At 42.4% G+C, this 23,248-nt stretch overlaps 2 protein-coding genes and 1 long non-coding RNA gene across 16 annotated transcripts in view; 2 read left to right on the top strand and 1 right to left on the bottom strand.

Annotated features, from left to right (window-relative positions):
* The first annotated feature begins 262 nt into the window (after window positions 1-262).
* ZNF507 (zinc finger protein 507) lies at window positions 263-17,280 on the top strand. Of its 11 annotated transcripts, none has more exons than XM_083513398.1 (9): window positions 265-439; window positions 4,750-4,918; window positions 5,161-5,442; window positions 5,590-7,280; window positions 8,331-8,436; window positions 10,201-10,315; window positions 11,596-11,700; window positions 12,728-12,862; window positions 13,239-17,280. In XM_083513398.1, the coding sequence occupies exons 3-9, from the start codon at window positions 5,172-5,174 to the stop codon at window positions 13,588-13,590; spliced, it is 2,775 nt and encodes a 924-aa protein (XP_083369524.1). In that variant the 5' UTR covers window positions 265-439; window positions 4,750-4,918; window positions 5,161-5,171; the 3' UTR covers window positions 13,591-17,280. The 11 variants fall into 11 exon arrangements, with proteins under 11 accessions (XP_083369514.1, XP_083369524.1, XP_083369520.1 ...); XM_083513394.1 differs by adding an exon at window positions 2,626-2,676 and having other exon boundaries at window positions 5,161-7,280; XM_083513393.1 differs by adding an exon at window positions 2,626-3,926 and having other exon boundaries at window positions 5,161-7,280.
* LOC310711512 lies at window positions 13,590-20,601 on the bottom strand. The gene is made up of 3 exons (XR_014528514.1): window positions 20,489-20,601; window positions 18,303-18,437; window positions 13,590-13,675 (listed from the first exon to the last, which is right to left on the bottom strand). It is a non-coding gene; the product is annotated as an uncharacterized lncRNA (long non-coding RNA).
* A 141-nt stretch (window positions 20,602-20,742) lies between these two features.
* DPY19L3 (dpy-19 like C-mannosyltransferase 3) overlaps window positions 20,743-23,248 on the top strand; it is a 41,040-nt gene continuing 38,534 nt past the window's right edge. The window contains exon 1 of one of the 4 annotated variants that reach the window (XR_014528512.1): window positions 20,743-20,871. The gene's annotated coding sequence lies outside the window, so the exon portion shown is untranslated. Of the gene's footprint in view, window positions 20,876-21,069; window positions 23,082-23,248 lie in introns of those variants that run through there. The other 3 variants (XM_083513403.1, XM_083513401.1, XM_083513402.1) reach the window with 3 other exon arrangements.

Here is a 23,248-nt window from a genome sequence, read left to right as displayed (position 1 = left end):
TGTGCAAAGGTGCTTTATTATATATTTATTGTTTGAATAGACGCCATATGCACACACACACACACACACACACATTTATTCTGATTGCACGGACGAGAGAGAGCCCTTTATGAGTGGCGGTGGGACCGGGAGAGCATCAGCTACTACTTGTGGAAGCCGCAACAACTACAAGCGGGCGAAGCAGGCTGGTCTTTGGGCCCAGCGCGAGACACCTGAGCGCGAGAAGCCCGTTATGCTTGGTCACCATGGCAACAGGTGGGCGGGCTAGCGCAGGCGGAGGAGGTGAAACTTTCCCTCTCTGGTCACCTGACCGGGCCCCTCGGGCCACGTGATCCCTTTCCCATCGTCGCCATTTTAAAGCGGTGCTCCCTGCAGAGGCAGCAGCAGCGGGAGGGAGGAAAAAAGGAAAAGCAGAGCTCATTGAGGCTCCCCTGGGAAGGTGGGTGCGAAGCGGGGGGGGGGGCGGGGAGCGCGTTTTTCGAGGGGGCGTGTATGGGGAGGAGGGAAAAACATCCCTATGAGCGACCGGTCTCCCTTCCCCAGCCTTTTCTCTCAGCAGGCACCCGAGAGGAGGGGGAGAGGTTGGGTGGGTGGGAGACGCGTGGTGCTCAGCGCCCAGCACCTGTCAGAGGCGTGGTGCATCTCCCCTCGACCCCGGTGAGGTAGAGCTGCCTTACCTCACACACTCAAAACTAGGGGAGGGGTGTGAGGGGTGGATGTTCAGGCGTTAAAGGAGCTAAGAGCAGCACGACGTTTGGGGGATTTTCCGCCGGCACTTTCCGGAGTTGGGGTATGGCTCCTTCCTTCCTTACGCATAACGGTCTGTGCACCTACTGCATTTATTGATTTAGATTGGCCTTCCTCTACTCTTGGCGCCACATGGGGATATTGTCATTCTCTCTCTCACACACACACACACACACACACACACACAGAGAGAGAGAGAGAGTTCCCTGTGTCATTCTTTTGGTGATTCCTTTCTGGTGCATTGATGTGTGTGTCCTTTATATGGTTTTACAAACAAATAGGCAGGCTCTCATTCTTCAGTCTAACATTTTTACACACATCCTTTCTTAGCAATGTTATAACCCCCCCCCCCCATTTCCCCTATTAGCCACCTCCAAAGCTCAGGAAAGGAGTTTCTCTCTCTCTGATCCACCCTTTTGATGCAGTAGTCCATACACACAATTATTATCCTCAAACTTCCTTTCAGCCAATGAGTTGAAAGACAATAAGTCTCTTTCTTCATCTTTAAAGCTTCAGTTCCTATTTATCATTGCTAGCTATGGACTATAATTTCTGTAGTGTTTTGTAGTCCTTAATCAGATTCTTGCAACAGGTTGCAATGGAGGGAACATAGCTCAATATTGCCTAGTGGCCAAATGGGAATATTGGAACTCCATAGTCCCAATTCCAATCCTCTAGTCATACCATTGATCTATTCCTATCATTTTCCCTTTATAGTATCAGTCCTCGGCTTATAGGTTGGGGCCCACTGCTCGCTCACAAGCTGACCTAAGGTAGGTCACAGCCACAGTACTACCAATATGCAAAAGTATGGCTTTAAAAACCAAGGAGTTGCTCCTCAGATGCATTTTTGGGCTAAATGTCTGATTTGATTCAATTTCTATGCCACTGTCCATTCAAATGAATCCCAAAGCAGCTTAAAGACAATAACATAATAAAATACCACAGATATAGCATAAGTCCTATTACAGAATTGGCAAATAATCAGTAAAACAATTGTCATCTATAAAGCGCTATTAACAAACCAGAAACTGAAAAAATAATATGAGCGTCATAGTTATGGCATAAGCAATATTACATGATTAACAGATCATCAACAAAACTTTTCTAATCTATAAAACGATAACTAAAAAATAAGCTAAAGCCGGGTTGTATGTCTAAAAAGAGTGCCAGCGCTTAAGAATGTGCACACACACATTTCTTCAAAACCATTGTTTCAAAGTGTCTTGACATGAAGATTGTATTTGTTTTCCTTTCCTGTAATTCTCCAACTTCAGTCTACTTATTTCCCACACTCACCCAACTTAGAATCTCAGCCCTAATGAGCCCTCAAGCTCAGGGTATGATTCTGCTTTCCTACCAATTTTCCGATCTCCACGAAACTATTGTGCTGAACCCTACATTTCACTTAAGCTCCTTAATGGTAAAAATTACTTCAGGCAAATTGTCACATGCACAGGATTGTGTTTTGTGTAACTCAAAAAAGCTATAGAATGCTAATAGAACTGGAAACCCTATATCTGGTCTCTGCTCTCAAAAGTTCTGCAGAAGGAACCTGGTTAAAACTTTTCTCGGCTGGAGGTTGCAACAAGCTAACACTTTCTTATCAGTCTCAACCCTTTTGACTGCAGTGTCAATAGCATGCTTTTATAGGTTAAACAAAAAGTTTGTTTTGTGAAAAGTGAAAGACTCCTGCAAGCATAGTGTAAAAAAAAAAGTACAGCTTTCTTTTATTTTCCATTTTAAGCATGAAAAAAGAGTGCCTGATTACTTCTAGATAAAGTAGTATTCAAAATGTAATGTCTGGGAAATCGTTTGGCAGGAATGCTCTTTAATTTGTTGCTATAGCTGCTTTTACTTGCAGGATTTTCCTTTTAGGATGTTCTTGCAGTTATGACGGATGAGGAAACTCTGGTCTGGTGGCTGCAGGTATAGTGTAATGTGAATTTACCTTTTAGCGAAGTCAGACTTTGGGTTCACCTTGCCTTGTGTTGTCTACAGGGAGATTCAGGTTCATCAGATGATTGGGAAGGGGGGCTCTTTAATTCTTTATTTCTCAGCCATTTATCCAAAATTCCTGCTGCCTCCTCTCCCACCCACTGTTTTCCTCTGCTAGATGTAAAGGATATAAGGCCCTAGTATCTTTTGTTGTCTCTTGTGCAAAAAACCAGTTCTGGAGAGGTGTGATTCAGAATGACTCAAGAAGAAGAATTTAATCAAATCCCCTCTTCTACAACCCCCGGTCCACCACTCACCTTGGTTGCCTTACCTGATTTTTTTAAAAAGCCATTGAGGATAGAAAATAGCAAAAGAGCTACACTTCTGATTATAATTAAAACTTGATTGATTTGTTACCAAAGCAACTCAAATTGACTTACAATAAATAATCAAACACATACATTGAAACCATCATAAAACAAAACATAGGAAAATCTAAAAGAAAATCCTCTTCTTATAAGGCAGGATTGAAACATCCTGCCCACTCAAAGAGGCCATTGATATTTAAGAGCCAAATGCCTGGTAAAAAAGAAATGTTTTTGCATGGCACCTAAAGCTATGTAATGATGGTGCCAGGTGATCTTCCTTGTGGAGAACATTCCACAAGTGGGGAGCCACCACTGAAAGGGCCTGTTCTCATGTTGCTACCCTCCAAACCTCACAAGAAAGGGGCACACGTAGAAGGACCTCAGATGATGATTGCAGAGTCTGGGTTGGTTTATATGGGAAGTGGCAATCCTTGAGGTATTGTGGTTCTGAGCCACATAAGGCTTTGTGGGTCGAAAACAGCCCTTTGAATTGGGTTCAGAAACTAATTAGCAGCCGGTGCAGTTTGGCCAGGATTGTTGTTATATGCTCAAACTGTCCTGCTCTAGTGAGCATCTAGTGAGCAACCTGACTACTGAATTCTGCACCAGCTGCAGTTTCTGAATTTCCTTCAAATTTAGTTTGGTGAAAACATTCACCAAAGAGTTGCCAAAGAATTGATTGTCTTGATTATGCTCTGCAAGAAAATGCAACATTCTTAAAGACCAAAGTGTTGTGTGGCACTACAGCCTGTATAGGTCTACTCTGAATTAAATCCCACTTGAGTTCAATATGGCTTGGTTCCAGGTAAGTGGCTAAAGGATTGCAACTTACTCTGAAGTAAGTTCCAGTGAGTTCAATGGATTTCTTGTCTGGTAAGTATGTGCAGGATTATAGTTACCTTTTGAGCTGTCATTGGCAAAGCTCTGCTTCATCATGTGCCAAAAAACACCTTAAACTAGGATGCAAATACTGAATCTTGAACTCCTCAAACACAGGATAGAATATTTGATCAGTGAAGTATTTGTTGATTTCATTATGAAAATGTTCCTTCTGCTAAGGTGTTTTATTTTTAAAAGAATCCTACTGCTTTCACTTCCTTTATAGATCCAAATGTTTGTCATTTTTAATCTGCCAGAATATTAAAGAAAGATCTGACAGTTTAATGTCATCTTATTCCCAGGTTGCTATTCTGTTGTCATTGCGATTTTGACTAAGCCAAGGCATACGTAGCTGAAGAAATTTCTCTAGTTTTCACACCATTGGTGGTGTGGAATTATTTGAGCTCGTTTCATGGAATAGTGCATGTAGTAAATCATTCTGCAAGTGAAAAGCATTCCCTGCCAATTGAATTGCTTACAGACTTTTCAAAGTGTTAAGTACTCACCAAATTTTATCCAGCTCAGTCTGGAATAGTAAGACTTTTTCAGTCTTGCAGTCATGTTTCTGATCAGTTTTGCTTACTAAATCACATAGCAAGCTTTCATGGTGTTGTTTGGTGATACTCTCACCTTAAAACTGTTTGAAAATGTCATAGTTAAAATGGAGGAATGGCATATGTGGTATTCTTGCAGATTTGATTGATGTTAGTCATTTGTACTGATCTTTAGACCATCTTCTGCTCAAGGGTGCTCATTCTTTAGCGTTCAAGTGCTTAATAACTTCATCCTGTCTCAAATTAACATTCTCTTTTCACAGTTTACTGCCATGAACGTTTTCAATTAGCTATGGAGCGGGAACTCCCAGGGCACTTGCAAGAGATCAACAGACAGATGTTCAGATCAAGGAAACTCTGCATTGGTGCACAGGGATGACTTCATCCCTAATCGCCTCTGCTAATAGAGTGCAAGCACAGCTGAGACAAATGGTGAGGTTGGCAAGGAGGAGGATAAGCTCAGGTCCCTTTTCCTCCTGAACAACTACATTGAACAGTTGGAGGTCCATACTTTGTATGGAATATCACTTATGTGTTAAGATGGAAAGCAGCTTTTAAAAGGGGCTGGATGACTTGTGCATCTGTTTAAGGTGCATGAACTGATTGACTGCAACATTTATGCCATTGTGTTCCGTAAGCTTGATGTTTTGTAACACAGCAATGTACATTTTAAGTTTCAGATATTATGGAAGAAGGCAACAGTATTACAGCAGTAGTCTCAAACATTGGTGAACCGGAAGCTGTACTGATCTCCGAAGCAGTTGTAAGCCCAACTTCAGAAAGTGGTGAAGACCAGAGAATGTGTAACCCTGACCCACTAATCCAGGTCATCCAAAAGCTAAGCAAGATCGTTGAGAGTGAGAAGTCACAAAAATGCCTTTTAATAGGGAAAAAGCGCTTGCATCCCGATGTGTCCCTGCTGTCACTTGACTCACAAAACCTCCCAGAGATCCCAGGTAAAACCATTGAACTGCCTGCCCTGGGCACAATAAATATAGAAGATTATTATGTAACAGACTGTCCTCCGCAGAATAAAAGGAAGGTGGTTTGCTACCAATGCAGTCTCTGTAAATCTCTGTCTCCCACTCTCCCTCTCTTAAAAGAACACGTGAAACAACATGGCCAGCAGAACGAAGTAATACTTATGTGCTCAGTGTGCAATTTTGCCATGAGAAGCCTAGAAGAGTTTGAAGCTCATGTGAGGCATCACCCAGAGAACAGTAGCAAAGCACACACTCTTTCAAAGGAGCAGCAGCAATGTGCAAGTTTTCCCAGTACCACTTTGCATGGTCCAGTGGAAGGTTTTGTCAATGCCGGCGCTGATCAGACAGCACAGCTTCAGTCTCCCCGTCCAACGGAGAAGGGGAGGCAAAAATGGTATACTTATGAGCAGTACGGCATGTACCGATGCTTAATTTGCAGCTACACTTGTGGTCAGCAAAGAATGTTGAAAACGCATGCCTGGAAGCATGCAGGCGAAGTCGACTGCTCATACCCCATATTTGAGGAAGAAAATGAACAAGCTACGTTGCAGGACCCTTCTGTAACGGGTGTTCCTCGCAACGTGGATGCCGTTGTCCTCGCGCTAGAAAATAATGAACTGGGTCTCTCTGGTGACCAGGCTGTTCAACTCCACATTTGTAGCTCTGAGCAAATGGTGTACAAAACCTCCTCGACAGAAGAGCCTGCGAAAGAGGAGGCGCTCTTAAGTCAGTCGGCTGCTCTCTCGCCCACAGGCAAAGGAGCAGAAGAGACTCTGTCAGATACCGATCTGGAGCAAGACAACTTGATGACCGACAGCTTGCTTTCCTCCGCCCAAAAAATCATTAGCTGCAGCCCAAATAAAAAAGGCCACGTTAACGTCATAGTTGAACGTTTGCCGAGCGCCGAAGAGCCTGTCTTGCAGAAGCCTTACTCTATGGACACCGACATTGAAGCCGAGAAGAAAATAATCTCTGAGCAAGTTCGTGTGGCACGCGATGGGGACGTTTATCATATGGACAAAAGCTCTGTGGAACTCGAAGAAGTCATAATCGGATGGAGCAGTGCGGAGAAGAAAGATGGCGATTTAAACCCTGGTAGAGCCAAAGCAGCGGATGAAAACGCGCCTCCCACCAGAAGAAGAACAAATTCGGAGTCCTTGAGGCTGCACTCCCTGGCTGCCGAAGCGCTTGTCACGATGCCCATCAGAGCTGCAGAGCTAACCCGGTCAAGCCTCAGAGCTTTCGCCGAGGCAAATTCTATAGGTTCAGAGGCTGGGCAGAGGCCAGCTGACAACAGCTATGTCGCCCATTCTAAGCTGGTGACCTCCCTTAAAACAGAGGAATTGGCAGGCCTGAACCAAACGGACTGTGCTTTCATGGAAATACAGAAGGATAAGCCAGAGCTGGCTGAAGGTCCCATTAAAATGGGCATCAGCATGTCCCTGCTCACCGTCATTGAAAAGCTGAAGGAGAGGACGGACCAGAACGCTTCCGATGACGACATTCTGAAGGAGTTGCAAGACAATGTGCAGTGCCAACCTGCAGCCGATGCCAACGTGCTGGGGAGCAACCTGGTGGAATACATCCCCAATGTGGATCGCCCCTTCCGATGCCGCCTGTGCCACTACAGTAGTGGCAACAAGGGGTACATCAAGCAACACTTGCGGGTGCATCGCCAGAGGCAGCCCTATCAATGTCCTATCTGTGAGCACATAGCAGAAAACAGTAAGGATTTGGAAAACCATATGATCAACCACTGCAAAACCCGAATGTACCAGTGCAAACAGTGCGAAGAATCCTTTCATTATAAGGTGAAGTGTCTTTACTTTTGTGTTTGCTTTTTTTACTGTTTCTTGATTGCTCTGAACTGTGTGAGCCAGAGAAGTTGCAGCTTGTCATGACAGGCTTAACTGGGGCAGTCAATTGCAAACAGTCGATGATGGTTGGTTGCCAGAAAGGTCCCATTGAGATTGCTAGTACTGGAGTGTCTGGTGCTGCTCAGTGCCTGAGTAATGGCCTTGGAATCAACGACTGGATTGTTTGTCAAAACTTGTAAGTCAATTCAGAAGTGGGTCAAGGAAGCATAAGGGTCAGAACTTTATTTCAGCCTCTTCAAAGCTGGAGTTAAGCCTGTAGTAATAAGGCAGGTAGAACTCTGAACTCAGCCAATAGACGCAGCAATTTTGGAAAACCAAAACCATAGCATTAAACCCCCCCCCCCTTTTTTTAAACCAAGGGACATACCTTTTAACACTTGAGTATCTTAACAATTCCTGTGTCTGAAGAGGAACGTAACAATTCTGATTGTTATATGCCATTTTTCTTAAAGCAGCTTAAGTGCTATACAATAAACTATATAAATAGAAAAATTACAAGAAAAGCCCAAGTTACCAGTATATCATCAAGTTAAAGCCTAATAATAAAAAGTTAGAGGGCATGACTATTCTACCATGTTGGGGTACAAACCAGGGTCTTCCTACAGCTCTTGGTGGAGTGGTGGGTGGGTGGAACCTTGTTACGTATTTATTAGACCAGGTAATGGTAATTCTACTTTGTGGTGCTCTTCTAAATCTATGGAGCTCACTCAAATTTGGGCAACTGAAAAGTCTGCTTTCCCATTATTCCTTCTTGAGTTGGAAACTGTGTTTCTCTCCTCACCCCCATGCAGTTGGTTAGTGATCATGTGTATTGAGCTCCTCTTTAAAAATCATCTTGATTTGTATTGTCATTTTGTTTGGCTGCCTGACAGATAAGTAATCACAGACGACATTTGGCAGGAAAATAACGAGAGTTCAGTATGGAGGTTCAGCCACTCCGTATTTGCACCCTTTTAAAAGACGGTACTCCTGTTTGCTTTGCAGAGTCAGCTTCGAAGCCACGAGAGAGAGCAACACAGCCTTCCAGACCTATACTCGATGCCGCCGTCTGACAGCCTAATAACTTGTAGCAAAGTGGATGAAAGAGTCGGTACTGTCTGTCTTTTTCACTTGCTTAGTGATAGCATTGGGCCAGTTTAAAATGTTGAGCTCAACATGCTGGAGGTTCTTGAGAATCCCTCGGCTGTAGCAGTGACTTTTAACTGTTAAAAGCCAATTCTACGTTCATTTTCCCAGTCGCCCATAGTACCTGAGTAGCAGCACTGCCACTGCCAGGAATATGCAGCATTGGTATGCAGATAATGAAATGTGCAACAGATATGGTTAGGGGCTGTTAAAGGTAGCACCCGCTTCATGGAGAATCACCAGAGGAAAAAGCTTTACAGCAGTTTCCACATAGGGCTTTTAATCACTTGATCGTATAGCGCAGCCTTCTGCAGCCTCCAGCCCTCTAGATATTTTGGACTACAACTCCCATCATTCCTGGTCATTGGGGCTGGGGCTGATGGGCATTGTAGTCTGAAACATCTGGAGGGCACAAGATTGGGCAAGGCTTTTGTAAGGCCTTCCAACTAGGCAAACAGTATGGAAAGAAGCTTGTTCCTCCCTTTGCTACTGTCCACACCTTTTTAGAGAAGCGTGCCTTTTACCTGAAGAGCCTCTGAATCAGAGGGAAAGGATGCCAATTTTTCTTGATGATGCACCCCTCCAAAATAAACAGCAAACACCTACGCCCTGCCTCAACGCTTAATGCAGGTTTTTATTTTAAAACCTGGGATTTGGAAGTATGACTTGACTGAACATGTTCCCCCTTTTAATAGCATTCATTAAATGAGAATTTAAGCTTTCTAAAGTAGTTTGGAAACTCTTTGCAGCCAAATTATGACACGATTGCAGGAAGGAAGCCCTCTTGTCAAACAGATGTCGTCTCTATAAAACAGCCCAAACCCAAGAAGTTTATGGCACAGCATCTGTTTATGCACGCGTTAATCTGAGCGGGAACATTTGTTTCATGTTTATGAAATCATCAGCGCCCCTGTTCATCGCGGCTGTGCTAGAACGTTAAAGGGATCTTTCTGCATATGATTGAATTCTAAATGTCTAATAATGTAGGGCGATTGTAATAACATGCATTACAGGAACACCTGCTTTTAGTGTTGGTTTGAAACCAGTCAGTTTGTTACACCCCACAGGGCTTGGCCTTCCTTTACTTCCTGCCCTCCCTTCTGAGGATAAAAGCAGTTCCCAAACCTATGACTCTAAAGCATGTAGTAAAAAGCAGAGTTGTGTTTTGTAAAACAACAAATCTTCGTGACATAATTGCATATAAAATATGGTGGTTTTAGTGACCATTAGGCAATATATTTTTATTTGCCTACAAATGTTATTTCCTTCATTGTTATTCAATTTAGATAAGAAATGGCTTAATTATTTACCAGGCTGGTCCAAGGCAACTTAGCGTCCTAAGACACAGCACTGCACGATCCAGGAGCAATTCCCAGGACCCCCTGTAATGAGGATGCTGCGATGCAACAACTAGGATCTTGAGAAGGACCTCTCATATTGTAGGTTTTCTTGGGCACCCTTAATAATAAGACTACCCTAAGTATCTGCTTGGGTCACTTGTGTGGTTGGCCCAGACCTGATTATTTAAAATATATATATATACAAAAAATCCTGAATTAAACACCTTCCAGAACCAAAGCTGCAAGCCAAATCAAATGTGTAAACCAAACTCTTCTCAACTGTTAGTATTGGGAGATTAGAACCTAAGCAGGATCAGATTGTGCTGAAACAAGATCTGTCTTTCTGTTAAGGAAAATGATTTCTAAAAACTGTGTTGTATGTCATTTAGGGGATAGGATTTCAGTCCAGAAACTTTACAGATGCGACATTTGTGATTACACAAGCACAATGTATGTTGGTGTGCGGAATCATAGGCGGATTCACAACTCCGATAAGCCATACAGGTGAGCATATCTCTGGGGTTTTCTGTTACTTACAGCTGGAATTTTTTTGATGTGTTTTCTTGCAGCTGTCAATTCTAAAGTTAGAACACAGTGGGCGATTTGAAATTGCCTAATTTTGAAGGAGTGTGTCACTTGCTACCAATTTACTCTGACAGTCACTTTAGAATCCACTGACATCATTACAGTAAGGATCTGCAAGTAATGCATATTGAAATACCTGGTAAGGAGGTTCCTAAAGCAAGCAACAGCAGAATTGGAGCATGCTTGGGCCACATCCCATCAGCCAGAGGACTAACAGCTGCCGGGTTATGCTAGAAGAATGTGGCTTTTTCCACCTGTTTCTTTTAAGCAGCCTAGAAAGGTCTGAAAGGTGTTGTAGAAAATCTTCAAAACAAACAATAAGCAGATTTGTTGAGTCTTTAATGTTTCTTTTTAAAATTCAGCACAGTTGTCCAGGAACCTCTACTATTTGCATGATGCATCTGAAAGTTTGCCATTTTGAACTTTTAGATGGATAGAGCCATATTGATTGAACCACATGTTTAAGCAGACAGCTAACACCTCCAGAGGCCCTTAACCAATGACATTTTCTGTTGGGTTGAAATAAGCGACAGACGAGTAGCAGGTGTCATCTGGGAGGCATCTCTCGAGCAAGCCTCAAGGAGTCCCTTTTATTGAATATTACAACATTGCCACATGTGTGCTTGTTGCTGATTGGTTAACACAAGTACGAAGTAAAGGTGCGCTTGTTGCTGATTGGTTAACACAAGTACAAAGCAAAGGTTACATATAGGCATTAATCACCAATAGATTAAAGGCTGGGAAAGGGAGCGCAGAACTAGACAGGCATGAAACCTCCTAATTAAATTATAACTAGTGATTGATTATCAAGACTTAAACTATTACTAATGATTGATCATGACATGAAAGAACATAACAATCGTGTTCCGTAAATGTGGTCAACTATGCATTAAGAACAGGTCAGAGTATAATGTTTTCATGAACTCAATATGAACTGAACATTCTAGGGTGATGAGGGAATGTCTTAGTATTGGAACAGTTTGTGTAGCATCATGTGCAGAAGCAAAGCTTACCTTCAATTTTCATCTGAATAGCAGGCAGCGAACATTTACTTGACTACTGCACCGATGGATTCTAGAATGAATTATAATTGGCCAAACTTCCCTCCTTGTCCTCCCTTCCGCAACGCCCACCTCAGAGATGGTCTTGTCAAGAGGCTGAGGTTGCTGGGAACCAATTGCTTCTTTGTTTTCCTTCAGGTGTCGAATGTGCGACTTTGCCACAACAAATATGAATAGCTTGAAGTGCCATATGAGGCGCCATCCACAGGAACACCAGGCAGTGCAGCTAATGGAGCAGTTCAAGTAGGTAACTGACTGCTTGGCAAGCCGGTGGCAGCTGTGGCCTTGTTAGTACAGATAGTTTGAAGTTAAGATCACCGAATTTTTGCTAGAGATCTCTCACAAATTGCTTGGTTAAAGGATCATCTCTGCCTTTGTATCTTGCTGATGTTAGAGCCTGGTACTCTGGAGACTCCAGGAAACCTGTAAAAAAAAAAACAGCCCAGAAGTACCAGAGCTCTGGAAAACATAGGGGTCTCCCTCAGAATATTTGACTGTAGATACTTAATAGTGAGGAAAATGTGCTACGTGCGTGCTTTGCACACAAAGTCCTGGTACGTGAAATGTTCTGGGCATGGTTCCAATTTGTTCCAAATTAAATAGGGCTTGGAGAAGAAAAGATGGAAGTTGAATTTGATCAATTTTTTTTTGTAGAAGTTGAGTGCGAACTCTCATTCCAGGTCAGATTATTTGTCCATCTATCCTGGTATTGTCTAATCACTGACTGGCAATGACTTGCCAGCAGAGGCCTTTCTTCGCTCCTTCTACCTGAACCTTTTTATTTGGAGATGTGAGGGATTGAATACAAGGCCTTCTGCATGCACAGCACCACTGAGCTGTGGCCCCTTCCTTAGTTCCACAGAGAAATCTGTTTAGCAAGGCCCAGGGCAAATACTGTATTCATTGAGGCATGCTCCAGTGCATCTAACCATATGTTAAATTCTGAGAATACTTGATATACTACAAATTTCTTTAACGTGTGCAATTTCTCCCTCTAGCTTTTTATTCCTTTGGCGTTTATTTTAATACCTATTAATTCTGTTGTTATTGCCTAATGAGACTGTATTAGTTCACCATGTTTGACAGACTTTATAGCTTTAGGTATACTTTTGGGGTAGAAATCTTTAAAATATCACATAAAAATGCAGTGACAGCTAAACTAAACTGGGATAGAAATCAATGGGTGTGCTGACCTTTTATAATTTGACCACATTTTGGGTAAGACATGTTGACCCCTTCTTCTTTCTCTTAATCTTTTTTCCCCCTTCAGATGTTCGCTTTGTGGGTATGAGTGTAGCCATCCCCCTTCTCTCAAGTCTCATATGTGGAAGCACGCAAGTGACCAAAACTACAACTATGAACAAGTGAACAAGGCTATTAATGATGCAATTTCACAAAGCAGCAGGTGTGTGCGCATTTTAGGGTCACTTTTTATACCTGTAATATAGAGCACTATCTTAATAACTTGCATAGCAAGTCAGTTGCTTTAAGCAATATAGTTACTTAAGTTGTTGGAGTCTGGGGGGCATTGTGATTTCCCTGCTGGAAGCTCTTTTGCCAAACCTCCCACTTTCTCTTTACACTTGGGGGAAATTTTATAAGCTGTTTAGAGATTTGCTGCACAGTAGTGAAAGGGAGGGAAAGGGCTGGCGTACAAGTGAGAGATGCCAAAAGCCACTTGTACATACATTGAGCCCTGCAAACAGATCCTTAGACAGTCTGTATTGCCATTTTCTTAGAATTTGTATACTAAAAAGTCAACTACTTTCTTCCTTTCTTAGGTTCCCAGGTCAGCTGACTGGGAAGGTGACCGCTGATGGTTTATTTCCTTTGAAAAGCAACTCGGAGGGCTTGTCCTTTTCAGACTCCTCTAACCAAACTGCTGACAAAACCGTGAATTCTGATGAAAATCAGAATCCTACTTCCACAACTAATACCTCATGCAATTCAGACAAAACTGCCAGTCTGCCTCACCTTGGCACAGAATACTGCGTCCTTCTCTTCTGCTGTTGCATTTGTGGATTTGAGTCCACCAACAAGGAGAACTTGTTGGACCATATGAAGGAACATGAAGGAGAAATCATAAACATAATTCTGAACAAGGACCACACAGCAACTCAGAGTGTAAGATAGGTGATGCTGCTGCTTTAAAGGGTTTCAAAAGTGCTGTTTTCTTGTGTTCTCTTTACATCACCTGAACTACTTGCTAAAGCGAAAACTGTAAGTAAAAAAATGCAGTGATATTTCTAACGGTCAGAATGTTATTTATGTCAACAAGAAAATGGATTTATTTCACAAGCTCTTGAAGTAACTGAACAGTAAATACTCCATTTAGGGAAAGGTCCGCTGAAACCATTATCCTCTACTGACAGAGCCGTTTTCAATGCCTATTGCTAATCTAAAGCTTAGCCATATAATAGGAATTTCACACTAATGTGTTACCTTAAGGGGTTTAATCTTACTGCCTTGAAACTATCTAAAGGGGGTTAAATTCATTTTAGGTAATTTTTAAAAAACTGACATGACTGACTACATTTATGAAGCAGCATTTCCAGAAAGGGAGAGGGAGACTGAGTAACTGCTTAGGCCTTATGGTTCCTCACTCAATTACTGCTTCTTCTTTTTTAGAAAAGATAAAAATATCTGTATCTTCCTGCTGATACAGGCATCATAAAAAAGTAGCAAATTGTTTGGCTTAGGTTATTTATTTCAGTATGAGATGCTGAGAATGTATAATTAAGTCTTGATGGACCTTAATGGTTCACCAGAACTTTCTCATATCTTTCTCTATAAAATCAGGCATTTCAGAATGCTAGAAGTGCCATAACTTGGATCAGAGTGGGTAGGAACAAGTGGTCTTAGCTAAACTTTGAAGGAAGGTTTACCTCTTTATCAAATAATAATTAACACATCAAAATCCAGTTTCTTGAGTACACACAAATCTGATGAAAACTCAATGGAAGTTCCTAGCTTACCCCATTGTAACATTGTTATAAAATAGCCACTAAAACCACTTCATTCACACTTCTTTCTCAAAAGGAGCTGTTTTCATGCCTTCTAGAATACCTTGAGTTCCTGTCTGTGGTTTCAAGCTTCAGCTGCTTAACTGCCATTGACTTCAGTGGAAGTTCAGCAGCCTCCAATGTTATTTTTCTCTTGAAACTAGTGTTATGTTTCATTTGGGTGGAGCCCTCTCCCAGTTCTTGCCATATTGCTACATTTCCCTTTACAAGCAGTTCATTGCTTGTAAGCAGATTTGTACACAGAGATGCATAATTTTCAGACAGCTGCAGAACTTTAAAAAAATGTATTTATTATACATTAAAAGCTCAGCTTTCATGGTGCTAATTGAGTTTGGGTCACTCCCTGCCCCTCAAAATTTCTGAACTGTGAAGTTGGACCAATGGAAAATATTTTGTGTCATTTTTAAAGAAGCTTTAAATGTTGAATGCAAAAATATTTCAAGGCATTTTGTAGAAAATCCAAACTAGAATCCCTATTATTCTTCAATCTGTTACTTGTTTCTAAACTAGGTGCATTTATAAAAAGTGAGTGCATAAATTCACTGTACAACAAACTGTACAACAACCAAGTTTATTTTAAATATGAGATTGAAAATGTGGATTCTGTTCTTGAGAAATATAACAAACAGGGAGAAATTGAGAAGGTGCTATATTTCACTTCCTGCTGTGAGCTCTTTAAGACTGAACAGAATCCAATCGGTCACAAATCTTGATGAAATACTTCTGGCTACTACTGTTACCTTTGTATTCAGTCCTTGTATCAGTATTGTATCCTCAACCTGAAACTTCTGATGTGCTTAGAAACAGGAAATTATTGGGCAACTATTTAATAGCTGAGATCATACAAAGCGTATCAACATTCCACCTCCTATCTGTTTATTTACTGAATTTAGTTGAAAGCTTGGTAAAAATTACTCGGTTTATTTTAAATGTTTCATTTCAAAACCATGGTGAAGGCTCTTTGTCACAAACCTTTACTTTGTTTTGTGTTTTTTCCTTAATGGATCATGCCTGTCTGTTACACTACAAGAAAATTGTGAAACCACGAGCTTATAAAACTAATTATATTTTTATTGAAGTTACGTATTGATTTTTAGGCATGTAAAGCTTTTTGCAGGAATACAATATGTGAAGAACAATTGAAATGAATTGGGGAGGCCAGGCAAGGTGCATATGTATTCAGAAGGTTCTTGTCTTACCATTTTGTATATGTAATCTTCCATTACTGTTAAATAGTAAAGGGAAGTATTTTATTTTTATTTTTTTAAGCGAATTAACTATAGTCTCAATACTTTAAAGTTTGATATTACCTTCAATTGCACAAGAAAAGCATCCTTCATACTGACACACTTTTTTTCCATTTTAAAGCCCATGGGTTGCTATCAGTTCACTCTTCAAATTTACACACTTGCCATGTAGCAGACTTGAGGCTGAAACCAGTTTGTTGATCATGTTACCTATCTTGGAGTGTGAGCTGTTTGGATTTAGGGAGTTTTTGTTTAGAGCACTTTTTCAGACATACAGCAGGTCTTCCCTCTGTTTTAGGATTTTAAAAAGATAAACGCATACTGCTAACTATAGTGTTTTATTTCTCCCCCTCCCCCCATTTAATTTATGGAGAAGCAGATTCAGTGCTGTTCTGTTATGGGCGAAAAGCTTCCATTTATACTTCGGGCTGCAATTCCAATATACACTTGCTTGAGAGTAGATTGCAATTACACTTGCATTATTCCCATAGAGATGTGCTGTGGATGACATCCTTACAATGTTCATCCTGTTGTTCTCAATGGGAGAAAACTTTCAATGGATCAGCACTGCACTTGTTTGGGCTGGTTAGGATTAATTTAGTGTGTGGTACAGGCTAGTAGTAGGAAGAAGGGCATGAGGGCAATGGGATCACAGCTACCCCACTCTTAGGCCCACTGGGCATCTAAACATAAAAAGTAATATTTAAATAGGACCAGCAAACACACAATTAAATGGTTGCAGGTCCAGATTATGATCTTATTATTCTAGGAAATGTTTACCTGTGTGGTTTGGGCCTTCATGTGCTTTGGCACATGTCCAACTGATGGGCATTTTGGTTGGTGTAGAGGTAAGATTAGTAGACAGGGCATGGGGTGGGATGATTCTCTTCTCTTGTTTCCCATCCCCGTAATCTGACCATATTTTATTTTTCTTAACCAGCCCTTTGACTGTAGCATAAGCAACTTATTTGGAAACATGGTGTTGGAATCAATGGAGCTTGCTTCCAATTAACCGTGGCTTCAACAGTTTCACCAACAGAGGCTGTATTCCTTGTTCTTAGCTTGAAAACACATTGTGGCATTCAGCTAGTTGCTGCATTTTTAAAGCACTTATTTAATCATTTAAAATGAAAATGTACAGTTGGTGCTCAAAGTAATGTTAAAATATATTTAATAGAAATGTGCATTTGATATTCATGGGCATGGGTACATATATTTTTTTAAGAAAAAAGGAATTGTAATACTATGGCACTGTTTTTTATAGCCAAAGTATAAAACTTTTAGAAAACTGACATGTAAAAGACTGTAGATCTTGCATTATCTGACTGACAGGATGACTTACTTTATAAGATACTTTCCCGCACATTAAGCTGCATGCCTTAAGTTCTCTCTAGGTTTGTCTTGTTTGGAAACTACGGAAGCAAACTTTGTAGTACAACTTTGACTACCTTCTGAAATACTGTACATTGTTAGAATAATTTATTTTGCTTTACAGAAGTTTTGTCATGTATTGACTAATTGTATTTTGGTAATAAACTCCTTTGTTAAACACATCAATATTGTGCTCTCGATTGCATATGTTTTACTGAACACAAGAAAGTTAGCTTGTAAATATAGCCTTTCTCTTTGTTTAAAAATGCACACATATACCTAAACATGCTAAAAGAGCCAGTGTAGATTATTGAATAAATACCTGAGCTATGAATCAGTGAATCTACAACTCATAACAGTGCATGAACTCCCTAAGTTTCCTGAATTGCTTATCTAGGTTACCCTAAGCCCCCTCCCCGTCCCCAGTATGGGGTGACCTACTTCAGCAGGTGGTTCTAAAGAATGGCTGTGATAATATGTATCGAGACTCTTGAACACCAAAGCGCTATATAAATGCTGTTTTGTATCACCTGCATTCCTCCCAAGCCATATACTGACCATGGATGGTGATGCCTTTGAGGCTTAATTAAACCACCTGTTTGTGTTGCCTGCCTAGGACAACAAAGGGAGGGCAAGGGGCTTACTGAGGATGCTCTGTGTTTAATGAGCTGTGAGCCGTAAACTGAGAAAGGGATATGCTTCCTGTTTTTCTAGTGAGCCTAATTTAGCACTTTGCTTTCATGTATGATAGGCATGTAAAAGTTGACTATGAACTGAATTATAGTTGTCATGTTAGGGGATTCTTCAGCTAACTTTTTTTAATTCTCAATTACTACATGTGTCAGAGCTTTGCAATATCTGTAAAAACACATTACTGTTGTCTATGCATACCTTACCACTTATTTGGGACTTTCTTGTGTAAGGCAGTCTCCTGAGACAAACTTGATTGGTCACGGAGAGTAAGAACACAAAGGGAGACGGATCTTCTGATCACCGTTTCCGTGTTCTATGCCACAAGCTCTCACAAATTGAACATTTGGCAGAAACATGTGATGCAATTCTGTTTAATCTGAAAAAAAATTGAAAAAAGTATATCCTATCTTAAAGGTGGCTTATAATTTCAATTAAAATCACTACAAACAAAAACAAGCAGTTAAAAATCATCAAATATGGTTGAAGTGAATTACTATTAAAAAAACACAACTTGAGTGAATGGGACAAGTTTGGCTTGGCATCCCAAAGCTATTCATGACAGAGCTGGTCTAATCTCCTTGGAGAGCAAATTCCAGAGCCAGGAAGCCTCTTTGAGATAATCCTCTGGTAGCCACCAACTTAATCCCTGAAGAAAAAGAGTATTAGAAAACCAGTAAGTAAAGAATATAAATAAATGCTAAAGCATATCTAGCAATAAAGTTCTGCACTATATTTGTGCGCCTAATTCTGCTCTAGTAGTCTCACAATACCGAGTCACAAAGGTTTGAATATTTTCATGAGGCATACTTGCCCAAGCAGAGTATTAGATGCGAGGAACTTGCTAGATGGGTGTGGCTCATTTCCTTTAAGAACTGCCCTGCTGGATCAGACCAAAGACCTATCTCATACAACACTTGGTTTTCATTCAATATTTTTGTTTGGCCAGGTTTTCCCAAACTGGTCCATTCAGGTTGCATGTGGTGTGTATGTGGCTTTGTGGTTGAAGATGGGAGGCAGCACATCCTTAAATGTTCATAGTGATACTTAAATTTTATTTTATTATTTATTCCTTGCATTTCATTTTATTGTACTGAAATCTAAATTCTATAGAATCCAAATTGTTATACAATAAACCAACAATATATAGGAATTAAAAGAAGCAATAAAAGTAAAAGTAAAAATCCTAGCGTCTAGCACAGTGCATTACAGTTGCTACAAGAGGCAGAAACATTAAGTGCTACATGAAACCCTCAGCAGTTTTCAAGTGGTCCATGGCAGAAAAAGTTTGGGAACCACAGCCCTAGGAAATAAAATGGGGGCATGAAGAAAACAACTGTTTGTCCTCCAGTATACTGCCTACTGGAGCCCTAGAGACAAATGGAGATGTGGGGGGATGGAAGGCCTTTAATATGTATTCATTTACTGCATTTATATTCCACATTTTTCTCCATAAAGCTCAAGGTGGCTTATATGGTTATCCCCCTCTTATTACTAGACCTCGGTGGTGGTGGTAGCTAAGGAGCTGGGCATCTAGGAACATAGTTTTACTTATTAAAAACTGTGGGGAATGCCAGTACATCCTAGTGGTCTGACATAAGGTTACCAGACATCCCCATTTACCGGGTAGAGTCCCCGGATTTACAAATTGGTCCCCTGACAAAATCCATCTATTTAGTAGGAAGTTGAGAAGTGTCCCGAGATTCATTGAAAAAAATCTGGTAACCGTAGTCTAACAGGATATGAGAATGATGGCACTGGAGACTGCACTGCATCAACAAAGGATGAACTGATAGATTTAATCAAAGTGGGAAAGGCGTCCTCTGAAATGAAAGTTGCAGAAAAACAACCTGTTTATTCCTGCAGACTTTTCTTTCCTTTTTTAAATACTGTTTTTATTTATTTCCATTGTACAGAAGATAAATTTTGAGAAAACAATTGTTGCAACAGTAAACAACAAGTAACTTGTCCTGATAAAATTACAGACTTTTATCATGTCATGTGTTAAAAGTTTCATTTGGTTACTCTGAGCTGCATAGGACTGAGCTGCAACAATTGGAAGTGTCTCCAAAATGATCCAGTGAAACCAGAAATTCCTTTAGCTTCCATCTTGGTGCAGAGCTGGCACATGTGGTGTCCTCCGGATGTTGTTAGGCTGAAACTCCCATCATCCCACTCTGAATTTCAGAAGAAGGGTCTCTTCCAGCCCTACCTGGAGATACCTTTGGGGACTGAACCTGGGATCTTCTACATGCAAATCTCAACCACTGAGCTACAGCCCTTTAGGGGACCTAGTGTAGACTGAATTTCCTGATGGGCAGCAGCTCTCCAGGGTTTCAGAAGGGGATCTCTCTCCCCAGCCCTACCTGGAGATGCCAGAGATTGCACTTGGCACCTTCTGCATGCAAAGCAGATGTTCTACCACCTGAGCTATGGCCTTTCTCCAAAGACATACACAGGAAGCTCCCTTATACGGAGTCCGACCAATGGTCCACCTAGCTCAGTGCTGTCTACACTGACAGGCAACATCTCTTCAAGGTTTCAGGCTGGGGGGTCTCTTCCCAGCCCCCCCCCCAATCTGGAGATGCCAGGGGGCACTGAACCCGGGACCTTCTGCAAAGCAGGTGCTCTCTCTACCAACTGAACTAAACAGACACACGTGCCCTTTATGGCCTCACAGCCTCTCTCCGCCCAACCTACCTCACAAGGTTGTTGTGAAGATCAAATCAAGGGGGGGTGAGTGTGTGTTCGTCACCTTGAGCTCCTCGGAGGACAATGTGGGTTTTAAATACAAATCATGAGGGACAGAGGGGAGGAGGGGGCGTCGGGAAACCCCTCCCCCTAGAAACTCCCCCCCAAAACCCCCATCTCCCCATTCGTGCCCACACACCTCCCCGCCTCAAAGAGCCCCTCTCCTCCCCCCCCCCCGCCTCACAAGCGGGAGGCGCCTCGCTCCGCCATCGCCTCCCGCCTCCCTTTCCCTCTCCCGCCTTCGTCCCTGAGGGAGGCTGAGGCGGCGGCGGCTCCATTCCTCCCTCCGTGACACACCGGGGCTGTCACCGCATGCCTGCCCGCCCCCCCGAGTAGGTAAGGGGCTTCGGGTGGGGATGGGGAAAAGGGGTCCCCTCAGGGCTGGCGGGGACACGCTTGGACCCGGAGAGCGAGGCCAAAAAAATGAAAAAGGCCGAGGCCGTGCTGGCGGCTGAGGGGACGAGGAGGAGGAGGCCCTAGGCCGCCCCGCAACGCCCCCTCCCCCAGCCCCTCGTGGGTGCCTCGCCTGGCCCACCCAGCGCACCCTGCGGAGGCTTCTCCCTCCTTCCCCGCTTCTCCGCCTTTCTCCGAAGGACGCCGTTTCTTGGCACAAATCTCAGCCCCTCCCAAGGCGGGGGGACGGCAGAGAAGAGGAACGACGCCTATATATACATTGTTCTGATTCTGTCTGTGTTTAATTGTGTTTTTAAAACGGTTTTCCTCCTTCTCTCCCCCGCCGCCGCCCCGCCTCTATGCTTTGAGCTCTTTCTGTTTTATCTGCAAGCCGCCTGGAGCCCCTGCCAATGGGAGAGAGAGAGAGAGAGAGAGAGAGAGAGAGAGACTGGTATCGAAATAAATAGGAACAGGAGATGGAGGCTCCCCAGACAGACAAAACAGACACGTGTGCCTGTTTTTATGGAGGGTTTGGGTTTGGGGAAAATAATGCACTGCCGACAATTTTCAGCATGCCACCTGTCTGTTTGTGCATGGCGATATTGGTTTGCAAGGGGGGGGTATGGGGTCCCACCACCCCACCTCAGGGGAGAAGCATCTACTTGGCATACTGAAAGGCCCAGGTTCAGTTCCTCCCCAGAATCCTGGAGAGATGCTGCCAGCCAGGGTAGATAGCACTGAAGCAGATGGGTCATTGATCTTGCTCTGTATAAGACAGCTTCTGAGGTTCCTAAGGTCCCAGGTTCAACCTGTGGCATCTCCAGGTAAGCCTGGGAGAGATACGCTGCGTGAAACCCCTGGGGAGCCGCTGCTAGTCAGTGTAGACCGCACAGAGGTAGATGGTGCATTGGTCTGACTCTGCATAAAGCGGTTTTCTATGTTCCTATACAATGGTATCTCGGGTTACATACTTAATTCGTTCCGGAGGCCTGTTCTTAACCCGAAACTGTTCTTAACCTGAGGCGCACTTTCACTAATGGGGCCTCCTGCTACCGCTGCGCCGTTGGTGCACAATTTCCTTTCTCATCCTGGGGTACTAGTTCCGGGTTAGTGGAGTTTGTAACCCGAAGCATTTGTAACCCAAAGTGTTTGTAACCTGAGGTACCACTGTATGTCTTTGGGGTCAATGGAAGAGCATCTGCTTCGCATGCAGGTCACATTGAGTTCAACAGGACTTGTTCCCGTACGTGCATGTATAATTCATGTAATGAATTTTGGAGTTGACCCATTTTTTTGAAAATTCGATAATAACCGTATTTCCACACACTCCTTTCCCCACGGCTTGGTCTGGTGGTCATGTTTATTTGATCAACCAGGCTAACAAACCCACATTTATTCAGTGTGTGTGTGTGTGTGTGTGTGTGTGTGTGTTTCCTTTCTGGCAAAACTAGAAAAGATATTCTGCCTTACCCTGAGTCATAATGTTGGTCCATCTAGTTCAGTATTGTGTACACTGACTGGCAGTGGCTCTCCAGGATTTCAGACAAGAGCCTCTCTTGGTTGTACCTGGAGATACCACAAATTGAACCAGGGATCTTCTGCATGCTCCAGCACTGGTCCACCCCACAACTCAATGGGATTTACTCCCAGGTAAGCATCTATAGCAGGGCTGATGAACCTTTGCCTCTCCACGATGAACCTTCGCCTTTTTGGATTACAGCTCCCATCAGCCTTGACTATTAAAATGCTGGCTGTGGTTGATTGGAGATGTAGTTCAGCATCATCTGGAGGGCCAAATGTTTCCTGCCCCTGATGACTAGGACTGTAGCTTTGTTGTGTCAAATGAAGTAGACTCCAGTCCATTAAAGTTTCTGCCACAATAAATCTGTGGTGCCCTGCATACTATTTTTACTGTGGAGAGATGGAAAATATATCTCCTTATATCAAGTTTTTATTCCACTAATATCCGCTCTCTCTCCATGGAGCTCAGGATAGCAAACGTGGTTCTTCTACTTCAACAGTCTGGCGGCCCAACAACAACCCTGTAAGTTAAATTAGGCTGAGAGAAAATGGCGGACCCAAGTTCAGTCCGAGGGGAGATGGGACTCCTTGTGCTCATCTGATTTACATTGGAGCTGCTCACATGGAAGTCGCAAACTGTACCACTTGCATTTTCATGAGCTTTAAAAATGCCTTAAAAATATTTCTATCTGCTACAGAAACAGGCACATCAGGAGCCCCCTAAAATATTAGGAAATTTGCAAGCATTCATACTTTTGAATGATACTCTTAAACTATTCCAATGGGGAATAAATT

Source organism: Podarcis liolepis (assembly GCF_965112155.1).
Source record: "Podarcis liolepis genome assembly, chromosome: 7".
In the NCBI taxonomy this organism is placed as follows: domain Eukaryota; kingdom Metazoa; phylum Chordata; class Lepidosauria; order Squamata; family Lacertidae; genus Podarcis; species Podarcis liolepis.
The sequence above is the reverse complement of the archived record's forward strand: the minus strand, read 5'-3'. Positions and strand labels throughout refer to the sequence as shown.